The sequence below is a fragment of the Ips typographus genome, linkage group LG5 (assembly GCF_016097725.1).
Source record: "Ips typographus isolate SLU linkage group LG5, UJ_Ityp_2.0, whole genome shotgun sequence".
Taxonomy (NCBI): domain Eukaryota; kingdom Metazoa; phylum Arthropoda; class Insecta; order Coleoptera; family Curculionidae; genus Ips; species Ips typographus.
In genome coordinates, this window is record NC_138426.1 from 6,533,160 (window position 1) to 6,546,215 (window position 13,056).

At 34.7% G+C, this 13,056-nt stretch overlaps 1 protein-coding gene across 1 annotated transcript in view; it reads right to left on the reverse strand.

Moving 5' to 3' along the window:
- Positions 1–13,056, reverse strand: part of sha (shavenoid) — a 170,565-nt gene that overhangs the window by 11,697 nt on the left and 145,812 nt on the right. Inside the window, exon 4 of the mRNA XM_081980672.1 lies at positions 1,950–2,060. Within this exon, the coding sequence (XP_081836798.1) occupies positions 1,950–2,060 (111 nt within the window). The remainder of the gene's footprint in view (positions 1–1,949; positions 2,061–13,056) is intronic.

Genomic DNA, 13,056 nt, shown 5'->3' on the forward strand with positions numbered 1-13,056 from the left:
CTAGATGTCGACGTCGCAAGGAACTCCTTAAAGCTGGAAAAACAGGCTGAAAGCCTAATTCAAGAAGAAGAAGAAGAAGAAAAGAGGCATGCAAATCACTGCCAAAATTTGAATACCAAATTTATTATTGATTTACCTGCCAGGTGTATGGTGTAGGATTTTAACTTATATTAATTGTTTTAATCGCCAAGCAATTATTAGTATCTATCTTTTTATACTTTTCAGAGATCTTACGATCTGTTAATTCTGAACACTCCTCTGCAGTACTTCCTGGGATGTTATTTACCAACTGTCCTTCCATCTTTTAGGTGGGTGTCCCTCTGGTCTAATACCTACAGGTTTTCCTTTCAACACGATACGTGATAGACGGTTTTCGTTCATCCTCTTTACGTGATTGTACCACTGTCACTTTCTCTGTCTTTCCCATCGCACCACGTCTTGCACTCTACATTGTTCCCGGATAATCCTGTTTCTTATCTTGTCTCTTTTGGATATTTCTAACACAGTTTTTCACGATTGTTTTTAGAGTTTTTATCTCTGCTATTCGCATCATATACTGTGTTTTATTTGTTTCTTCTTGTTCTCTGTTCGCATGTATTACTTTGTTCTATAATTTTCTCTTCAATAGCAAGTTCACATCGAATAGGTTTGCTGGCGATTGTTATACACTTTGTTTTGTTAGTCCTGTTGAGTCGTTATCTGAAAAGTTTACTAGAAAAATGTTAATCTGAAAAGCTGATAATTGCGATAATTGCGGCGTCGTCGGCATAACATATCACGCTAATTCGTTTGTTGTTAATTTTGTGTCCTAGGTTCAGGGATGTCACTTCTATAACTTTATCCATGAGGATATCGAACAGAAACGGACTGAGACTATCCCTCTGTCTGATTCCTTCTAGTATTGAAATGCTATTTGATCTTTGGCTTTGTGATTTTACTTTTGTTGTATTCTTTTCTACTAAGCTCTTGATAATATTCTTGATGCGTGTCTAAACGCACTTTATCAAACTCCTTGGTCAGACCTACGAAGCACAAACAAGTATACGCTGGAGGATTGAATTCTATTGCTTTTTTTTGTTTGACAGTAAATATATCATCTGTTGTTGATCTGTTTCTCCTAAACCCCTGTTGTTTTTCGCTTTTTCATTCCAAAATCTCAAATTTCTATTAATATTGGATCCTAATAAACTTAAACTTCCTAAACTAATGAACGGTTTGGGTAGGTAACCCTGTATACAATATATTATTGGGAAACTACTACTCATAAAGCTTCAGCATCTACATTATGACGGAAGACATCACAAGAATTTTAAACGCAACCTCTCCTTGCATATGATGGTCTTATGAATTGATCAGCTTGATAATTTTCCGGATTTATTATCTTTGGACTGTTATGTCTTTACCATGTCTATGGATGCCAATATTAAACGGTGAATTCCTTGTCGTCCATTAATTTTCTCGCCTTAACATCCTGAAGAATCATAAAAGTTCAGATAGCCTTTTAAGCAGTTTACTAACGATGATAGTTCTCTGTCAGGATATATAGATCACTATTAAAACTGAAGCGATTCATTAAGGAAAAAACCGTAATCTTATCCTTGTTCGTATCCTAAAATTGTTATACTGGGTGGTCAAGAATTGGCCTAGAAGTAATAATTGTTAAAACTGGGGTAATGTCAATATTTTTATAGGTATATTTTTTATTTTTTACTGTTCTTTTGTGCATTTCTATTTTTTTTTTGTTCGAACAGGCCATATTTACTACTATCTACTACTATACTCTCTTGTATTTCTAGCAGATAAACCTATTTCTGCTTAACCGAAGAGTGTACATATTTTTGTTTACCATTTTGTTTCTAGAAACTTGATTTTTGAAGATGAGCGTGTCATGCACTATACTGATAAAATTATTGAATATACAATAAGTTTTCTAAAGTTATGCTACTTACCTGTTAGAGAGATTTCTTTGTCAGGATAGATAATTTGATCTTTCAAAGGCAGAAATACAAAGGGTATTTGAGCTGAGGTGGAAGTATCAACAAACGGAGCTAACACACATTCTGAAAAAAAAAGTTCCCGTTAATATACTGATAAACTTTACACACTATTATTTTACAGAAAACGAAGTTCAATCTATGAAGACAAACATCTTCAATGTATGTCAAAGCGTTCCACCTATATCCTAGTAACTACGCTTTAATAAATTATCCACTTGACTTAAAAACTCTGACATAATTGTCGGCGACTGCTTCGAACTAATAAAACGACTAAAGTGACCGTAAGAAGCAACGTATAATCAAAAAGTTAAATAAAATGTGTAATAAATGTAAACCAATTAGTAGCTTTGATTACATAGCGGTCGACATATTCATGGCGTCTGCCTTATTTTAATTGAGTTTAAGAACTGCATATAATTCTGCTTACAAAGTGGCAAACTGGACATTCATGGAAATTTAATCCCAAATTATCTATGCTACGTAGACTTGTAATTATGTTTTGCAATTGAGAATGTTAAAATAGATCCGCCTTGATTAATTGCTTTATCAGAAATTCAGGCTTTCTTAAAGAAATACATAATTAAATGAATACTGGGTCAGCCATGTGAGAAAATAGGTTCTATAAAGTTTTTTGCATAGAGTATTATAGGCTTAATGGTGATTGACAAGTCATGTTCCTGGTAAGGCAGGCCCAGATTGATAAGACCTTCTAAATTGACAACAAATTGAATATTTTGTGGTAGGTAAGTATTATTCTACTCAACCTTTTTAGTTGGGCCTTAAATAAACAGAACCCTTCTCAATCGAGCAAAGTTAGGCTTTGAACCTAAACTTCGGTTACACAGTGCTGAATTGGCTGTAGCAACGTCGAACAAAAACCTCTGATGATATATTTAGACCCATCAAACGTAGTAACATTGAAATAACGCTATGTTAGTCTTCTTTATTTCTAATTATGGTCACAATACATTTCCTGTAACTACAAAAAACATACATGAAAACACAAAAAAAAACAGCGTCATTTTAAGATGAGCACGTACACCTAATAGTCTCTTACATAATCCCTGATACAATATGGCTCTAAATTAATTAACATCTGTTTTACCTTTCTTTTAAAAAGTTTCTCATTTCTTTCTAATTTTAAATCATTTTCTAATGTATTAAAAAGTTTCAAACAGGCATATGGATTTTTTTCGGTTATAGTTAATCTGTGTATCGGATAATTTACATTTACGCTTCGAGTGTTATAACTATGATGTACCTCCAGATCAAACATACTTTTGTTTTTGAAAAAGAAAACTATACATTCATAAATATATAGTCCCCACACCGTCAGAATGCCATTAGCTTTGAAAATCCCCCTGCAGCTCTCCCTGTATCCCATTTTCTTGACTATTCTAAGTGCTCGTTTTTGTAAAACAAAAATTTTTTCCATTAAGCTATTTGAACTCCAAAATATTATCCCATACTTGAGCACAGATTCAAAGTTTGCGTAATATAGGATTTTTAATGTTCTTTCATTCATGTATTTCGCAGTAACTCGTATGCCATAGCAAACTGAACTAAGCTTTTTGTTTAACTCTAAAATATGATTTGACCAGTTTAGGAATTCATCCAAATGAATTCCAAGGAATTTGGTATGTTCTATGAGCTCTGTATTTGATTGTCCAAAAGTTAGTGTTCCAGGTTTTTCAATTTTAAATTGTTTTGTTCTAAAGAGTAGAACCTTTACTACAATTTTTGAATACTGCTATTAACAGTATTCAAAATTAAGCTTAGCCTTCAGAGAGAAAACGAAACAATTACGGTTTGTATCACCGGAAAACATGCAGGTAACCTGATGACACTAAACGAAATTCGAGTAGATATACTAAGCACATAAAAGCGAATAGATGTAATAAATACTGGGCGTTTGAATAAATATCACTAACCAACTGCAACGGCTAAGGTCAAAGATCAAATAGCTACCGACACGGCAAGAGAGGATGTACCACTTATAACTGCATAGACAAAGCAAACTGCTTTCTGTGCAAGGAAAGTGGTCTCTCAGCAAACTCTAGCAGATGCAAAAAAATGAAACAGTAAACACAGTCAGGAGTCAACAACAATAACTTAAAAAACAACCATCAAACCAAAGGCAACCATCAAGAAAAATGCATCAGGAAGGTCTTAAGACATAGAACCGCTAAAAAATGTGATAGACACGAAAACAAACGCATGCGCTTGACAAATCATGGATTTTATCAAATGTGTAGCCTACACCACAACAGCAACCTTGAAATGAGCAACTTATTTATGAAAGTTGTCTGTTCAATCTTCGCAGCATACCTGCGACTTTAATCAATGGTAAGATTGACGCTCCATCTTTTCCGTAGTCTTCCTGTACTTCTTCTTCTCTGAGGCCCCAAGATATCCTCACTATTTGTTCTTCATCCATTCTATTTTATTATTTCATTCATTCTATTCACGCTTTCTGCTCAAAACCCAGTCATAATTTTTCGTAGGATCTTCACCTTGCTTGTTTTCAGAAGCCTTTTTGTTTTTGTTGTGTCCTGTCGGGTCTCTTAGTGCCTTTGTGGTTTGTTGTCTCACCTCTGTGTCGATATCGCCATATTCCGAAAGTTCTATACCGAGATATTTGAATTTTATTTCTGGTTGTATTATTTTGAATTCGACGACAAGTTTGCATCTTATAGATGTTTCTGAAGTTGTCAGGCATTTTGTTTTCGATGAAAAGTCATTGGAGATCATCTTTTGTGCAACTAGCACAGCATCATCGGCATAGCACATTATTTTAGTATTGCGGTCCCCCATTTTGTATCCATTACGTTCACGCAATCGCTTTATTAATTTATTAGGTTTAGTGAGTCGCCATGTCGTATTCCCTTTTCTACAGAGATTGGGTCACAGTGTGTTCCCCATCGATTTTGGCTTGGATACTATAGAAATTAAAAGCCGCATTGAGATAGCACGTTCTACATTCTGTGCCTGGTAATATAGATGGTCGACGAGGGTTGGGCGAAAAGCAGATGTCCTGGGTGTGTAACATCCGCGACTGGACTAGACTTCGAGCTGCAGGAGAACTCTTCAGACTGACCATTCAGAGACAGAGATGCGTTTTCCGAATGGTTGCCAACGTCAGATAACTGATGTGGACACTCTGAGAAGAATAATTAATAAACTTGTCCCATTATTCCATCCATTTGCAGCTTAAATTTTTAAAAAGAACTATGTTGATCGTTTTGTTATGATAAAATGAGAGTTTATTATTATTCTAAGTGGGATGGAAATAGTATGCACATAATGCATAAATAATCAAGACCATGTTTTGTCGTTTTCTTAGTTAAACCTGAAATCGATGTAATGTGTTTATATTTAACCATAAACTGAATTATAACTTCACTTTTGAATTTAGGAAATTTTTTTCAAAGTGATTAAGGCCAGACGGTTGATATGGGGTGGACATGTACACCGACAACCAGACTCAATTGATCAAAATATTCTGGGAAAAGAGCAAAGATTTCTAAGGAGTCCGCGTATGAGATGGAGGGACAACATCGTTCCGGATCTGAGAGCGATGAAAATAGAATACGATTTTGAATTAATGCAAGATAGAGAAAGAGATACTAGATACACTGAAATAATAGGTCATGTGTATGGAAATGCTGCAATGCGGGTAAAGATTGACGATGAATTGACCACTGATAAAATTCCAATAAATAGGGGAGTCAGACAGGGGGACACGATCTCTCCTAAGCTGTTTACATTGGCCCTAGAGAACTTATTCAGAAAGCTACCATGGCTGGATAGGGGCATCTCAATCGATGGAAAACACTTGCACCATCTGAGATTTGCCGACGACATCGTGCTCATCAGTAAAGATTCTGAAGAATTATCCACAATGATAAAAGAACTACAACAAACATCCAAAACAGTAGGACTGACAATGAATATCCGAAAGACCAAAATAATGAGCACAGACAATATCGACGTAATTATTGAAAATCAGCCTATCGAAGTGGTGAACGAATATAACTATCTCGGCCATATCATTAAGCTCGGCAGGGAAAATCAAACTGCTGAAATAAATCGTCGAACAGGTCTTGCCTGGGCAGCTTTCTCTAAGATGGCCTATATTCTTAAAAATCACGATGTCCCGATTAGTCTAAAACGTAAGATCTACAACACATGTATTCTGCCAGTAGCGACCTACGGGTTAGAGACAGTCACTATGACACACGCAAATGCTAACAAGTTAAGGGTCTGTCAACGCGCCATGGAAAGAACAATGCTTGGTATTAGCCTCAGAGATCGGGTGCGAAATAAAGACATTCGGCAGAGAACAAAAGTCGATGATGTTGTAGTACGGGCGACAAGGTTAAAATGGCGCTGGGCAGGTCATGTGGCTAGAGACAACAATAAATGGACCAAAATACTCATGGAATGGAGGCCGCGAGAGTCAAAGAGAAACATCGGAAGACCGCAAGCAAGTGGCGTGATGACATCCAGAAGATTGCTGGAAGAAACTGGATCCTGGCGGCCCAAGACAGGAACCGATGGAAAATGATGGAAGAGGCCTATATCCAGCAGTGGACAGAGACAGGCTAGAAAGAAGAAAGAAGAAGAAGAAGAAGAGAAAGAGAAGGATGGGATGATCGTACTGTCCCACCAAGAGTTGTAGAGCTACAAAGAGAGAGAGAGAGAGACGCCTTTCCCTCCTCAAAAGTTAAAAAGCTACAGCTGGAAAGACAGATACAACAGAACATACACTGTTTGATTGCGAGAAATGGGTGAAACATAAAAGATGTGCAGAAACGAAAATAAATCGGCACATAACAGCAGAAATCATGATCGATTTAATAACACATGACACGATAGTACTTACCAAAAAACCGACAGGCCACAAAAGACAGGCAATTCCGGAGGATCAAAGGTGAATAGAGGAAAGAAGTTTAGTCGGTCAATGATTTCTTGATCGAAAACCCAATCCGTTATTAATGTGGGCACACGAGATTGTATTACGCCAAGCTTACACGACAGATGTTGTCCTAACATCTGTCCCCTTGTTATTATTCAACGTTTAGGTAGATAAATTTTCTCATCTTATGTTAAAACCTTTTAATTAAGAAACTCTGCCCATAAGATCAAGATGTGCGAGCGGACCATAAGTTGGAAGCAAAATTTTATGTACCTGCCTACTTAACTTAATTACTCCCAACTCTGGCTTACTTGTAGAGCCTGACCGGATCATCTTTGTAATAAAGTTTTACTGATGTTTTTATAATACAGATAACGTTACCAGAGCAGTACAGTGATAGGAATGATTCGTGGTCGTGAAGACAATTTCAGTGCGACTTGAATAATCTTTATTATAGTTTTCTTGGTTTTGCACAGATGGTAACGCATTGGAATGTATTCTTTCGCACGTAACTTACGGGTGACTGGAACCCATGCAAGTCATTTAAAGACCCTGCCAATAAAAGAGTTTTTTTGCATAGTCCTAGCTACAAAGCGTGATAACATTTTCTGACAACTAAATTTTCAATTCAGCAGGGTCACAACCTTTTCTCTAGTGCCGCCATAAACACAATCAAGCCTTGTTTAAATCACAGATAAAGCCAAAGTCATGAAGTGCCTATAAGGTTTTGTCAGTAATTCTCGGTACTAACAATTATCTTTTTCTAAAGCTTGTACGTCAATTTTCTTCAATCCAACTTCGGCGTAAAAACCGGGTCGACGCTCGATTGACTATTTGATGGCATTACTTATATGGGCCAATGCGTAAGCATGGTGGTTTTAATTGCGAAAGTAAAAACGACTTAATAAGGCCACCTTTACGGAGAAATTGAAGTTATTACGGTTTCAGTAGTACATTGACACGTTGGTAATTATTAAAACTAATACAACTTTTGCATCATTTTTGATGACACATTGTCAGTTTGTTTTACTAGAAAGATGTTTTACTAGAAACAATTTCTATTTTTATATTCTATTTAGGGTAGGCTATAATAAAAATTGGATTTTGAATTAAAAAATATTAAAATATTGGGCACCGAAAGTAATACCAAAAAGTGACAACTGTTATAGTCACAAAACAACTCGAATTCCGTCAACAAAATAAAAGACGTAATATCGTCAATAAAAAAACTAATATGAAGTAACAGCTTCCAAATAGTCTCTTTATTAACCATGTGACTTAAAACCAAGAAACCTAAAGAAAAGACATAATGGTAATGGTATAGGGCATCGAATTATAAATTACTAGATGGAACATGACATCCGTTAATATTAATCTTACAGAGTTAGTAATTTATTGCATCCGTAAGATCTCAGCAAAAACAAAAATTTAGACATTTTTTTAATGGGTCACTCTGTATGTATAGTGTCATAAAAACGAGTGTACAGGGTGATGAAATACCTTATATTTTATTTTCTCAATTGGTAGATTTTTTTTTCTGATTTTAAGTATATATATTTTATTGAGGTTATGTTGGTTACTTTTCGAAAAATTTATGTTTTGTTTGTATGAATCGAAAAGAAGAGAACAATTAAAATATTAGTGGTAAAAGTAGATTTGAACTCATAGGTCCAATATTAACGCCAAATCTCGTTTACTAAATGTCATTTTATTGAAGCATTGATTATTCATTTTTTCTCCTATTTAGTCAAAACTGTTTTGAAAATTCCCATAGTGGCCCTCCTTACCCTTATCCTTACAGTGTATATGGGAATCTCGGAAACAGTAAGAAGTCATGTATTTACTCTTCAATTTAGTTTAAAACAAAACATTTGTTATTAATTTATAATGGAGGAAGAGCGATAGGCTAGACCTAGTCTTGTTTCAGAATTATTATTATTGCTCATTTGATAATCATCTATAATTAAAAATTCCAACGCACAATAAATAAAATAATTAAAAGTGTTACACATCATTGAAAACAGAACACAATTTTTGAGAATGTTTATGATATTTCGAATAGTTTTATTATTAGGTACAGATAGTTATAGGTAGAGCTGATGATGATGAAATAGATCACAAAAAATTAAGTAATCGTAAAACTAAGTGAATTTACTTTTAAGTCATTTTTCAACTTGAAAACTGAAAAGAATATCAATTTTGATTTTGGTTTTCATACTTTAATCTCAAACTTCAGTTTAGTCATTCACAAATCTACTTGGAAGACTTAAAAATTATCTTTTCAAGTATTTTATTTTTATTTTGAACAACAGAAAATGGTTTTCCAACTTTGAAGATCTGATAATTGACTTTTAATTTCTAAAGTGTGAGTTTTTTATTAAAACTTGTTCCTTAAGACACTTTTTCGGTTTTTGAACAGTTATGCCTCTCTCACAATGGACGTGAATATAAATCAGTTTCAGTTAATTATTTTTAACGTTATGTATAAGTTATGATTAACTTGAATCTGTCAGGAAAAGCAGCATTTAATTGTGATCAAATTGGTATGTTTATTTTTAAGTGTTTTATATTACGTTTATTTTTATTGTGAAAGAGGCGACATTTTAATTGCAATTTTTTTCTCAAGTTATCAAAAACGTCCTAAAACTTGCATGGTTGAGTATTTTTGCCAAATATCGGCACTTTCATTTACTTAAACTACTTATTTTTTGGAACATTATATTGCAAAAACATCAAATAACTGACAACAGCGTTTAAGATCAACTTTATTTTTGTTCACATCATCATTAACATGTTAAAAGCAAACTAATAGAGGGTCATTAATATGTCATTCTTGATTTGTGAACGTCCACGGTTTCAATATTACAATTATTATTACGTGAAGCCAAATTGTTTACATCTGCTTACTAGCACGCGGTTGTAAATTAAGCTGCTGAAGTCTTCAGCAAAAAGCAATTTACAACTTGTTACGATCGTTAACATGTTCTTAACCAAATCATTGTAATCAATATTAAGTGCAAAACTATTTCTGCCCTCCAGAAGGACAAGAAATATATTATGCACAATCCTCTACAATTTCTACCAAGGAAACTTGTCATATGAAGATATTTCAACAAAGTGTCTGTAGTGAAAAATGTAGATTTAAAAACCTGTTCTCACATTTAAGTAAAAGTGCTAATATATATTTTATTGAGGTTATGTTGGGTACTTTTCGAAAAAGTTATGTTTTGTTCGTATAAATCGAAAACAAAGAACAATTAAAAAAATAGTGGTAAAGTTAGATTTGAACTCATAGATCCAATATTAACGCCATAAAAATAAAAAACGAAACACTCCAAAACAAAACCAAACACAGTCTCGTTTACTAAATGTAATTTTAAATCTGTATCTCTAACAGTTTTGAAGATCCCCAAGGTGGCCCTCCTTATCCTGGACACACTGTATATGTATCGAGATCTCGGAAACAGTAAGAAGTCATGTATACAATTTACTATTCAATTTAGTTTAAAACTAAATATTTGTTATTAAATTATGATGGAAGAAGAGCGATAGGCTAGACCTAGTCTTGTTTCAGAATTATTATTATTATAGTCATTTGATAATAATCTCTAATTAAAAATTCCAACATACAATAAATAAAATAAACAAAAGTGTTACACATCATTGAAAACAGAACACAATTTTTGAGAATTTTTATGATATTTCGAATATTTTTATTATTACAGATAATTATAGATAAAGCTGATGCTGATGAAAAGCTTGTCAGGACTCAACTCTACCCAGTTATCGGTAGAAAGGCCAAAACCAGCGTCAAGACCAAGCTGACTCTTATCAGGACCATCATCCAGCCACACCTGACATACGCCTCAGCAGCCTGGAGATATGCAGCGAAGACCCACTTGAAACGCCTTCAAGCAGTGGAAAACATAGCGCTATGATGAGCCATCGAAGCCCCTTGGTATGTCAGAAAAGATCAAAGAGCACGCACACAAGTTCTTTGACAGGATGGCGGAACACCAGAATCTACTCATAAGGAACGCCATCGACTATGACCCGGAAATGGAAGCCCCCCACAAACGGCTAATATATCAGCTGCTGGACGATAGATGACAGCACTGAACACCCGAACATGACAACCACCCGGATTTGACAAACTCTCGATCTTGACCCAACTTCTTTTGAGGTAAAGTTAATATAAATGTTTTTTTGTTTTTAGTTTCAGATGACAGCCAAGACCAACAAACCAAGAAGAAGAAGACCCTCCCTCACTTACTTTCCCCCGGGTGGCGTGAATTTATTATCAAAACTTGGGTAGAACCTATTCGTAGCTAACTCGGTGCTAAACGGACTCTGGCTACACCTCCCAGATTTCCCCCCGCCTGCCCAAAGGGCTACAAGGCAAGGAAATCAACCTCCTCACCTCCTATCCAACTCCTCACAAATATTCTTGGATGCAAGAATGGTTAGCCAACTAACCATTTGAACATCCAAGAATATGCCAAGACTTCCACCAGGATGACCAGCTGACGAAGAAAGACGATTTGAAGGCAAGAAGAGCGCAGAAGAGCCCCGTTGCCAGTCGGGGCATCTCCTTACCCGGAAGGTAATATCAGTTTTGTTAACGGAGTCTTCTTCCGGACCTCTCCTTTTGGTATACAGCGATGGGAAGGTAAAAGCGGTAGTCTTGCTCGACCCGCTTATCTGAGACACATCCAAGTCATTAATAATGGCGTGTTGCTGATGAGACAGAGATATCACAAAAAATTAAGAAATCGTAAAACTAACTGAATTTACTTTTAAGTCATTTTCCAACTTGAAAACTGAAAAAAAATTCAATTTTGATTTTGATTTTCATACTTAAAAAATATGTTTTGGAACTCAAATTTCTCCAGAAGGACAAGAAATATATTATGCACAATCCTCTATTATTTCTACCAAGGAAACTTGTCATATGAAGATATTTCAACAAAGTGTCAGTAGTGAAAAATGTAGACTTAACACCTGTTCTCACATTTAAGTAAAAGTGCTAATTAATTTTATGCACAAAACATTATCGGAACCACTTAGGCTCGTTACATAACTTTATTGGAAATTGATATTGATCTTGATTGCCTACCTGAAACGAAACTCAATGGCCTGCCTCAATACTCTATACTTTCTCCCATCTTATCAACGCTAAATACTACTTAAAATAAATTATACTAAATTATATGGGGAAAATGAATTTTTTATAGCTTTTTGAAATCGGCCTGATAAATCTGTTCTGATAAGGTACTGTAGCGTATTTGCGAGCCCTTTTGAGGTATTAAGCTGCTCAGGATACCGCATGAATCAATTTAGTTTGATGTAATTAAGACATATCGTTGCCTGTCAGCTTAAATTTATTTTTTGCAATATCACAGGACAGCTTTAAGAATAAAGGAATAGTGCCTGTTAATAAATTATTGCAAGTAATCATTTTATTACACTAAGAAGTAATTCTTTTCACAGGGTTGCTGATGATGATCTGTTAATTACAAGACAATGGAAAATTAGATATAGAAGGATAGAGAGGGGTTTTAGTCTCGATCAAAAGATTTTTAATTATGATCCATGATCACAAACCTTGAAAAATTGTTTTTTTCTAATTTTGGCATATAAAGTGACACTTTTCAAAACTGATTAGAATGACAAAACGTTTTACTTTATGTAACTAGTTACATAAAGTATCACTTTATGTAACTAGTTATGCAAAGTTCATTTCATCACTCCCTGTTTTTATGCATTTCTGTAGAAACATATGGGCGATATCCATCATAACATGTCGTTGTCACTGTTTATACAAGGTGCTATGAAAGTGAATATTTGTGTTAAATCACTTTAAAAGATGGTTTTTACCGCTTTTTGGTCAAAATTAGAAAAAATTATGTATGCAACACGTTTAGAAAATGTCTTATTGTGTAACTCATTCAAATTGTAGGACCTCGCTGCGCTCGCCCTACAAACATTCATTCGTTTCACAAAATCGATCTTTTCGTAACTGGTTACATAAATAGCTATTATAACTCAATTTAAAAATGAAAATGCAACATTCGCCCGTTTGAGCGATTTTATGTTAATTCTAATTCAATTTCTTTTGTTCAATTTATTTTTTTATCATGT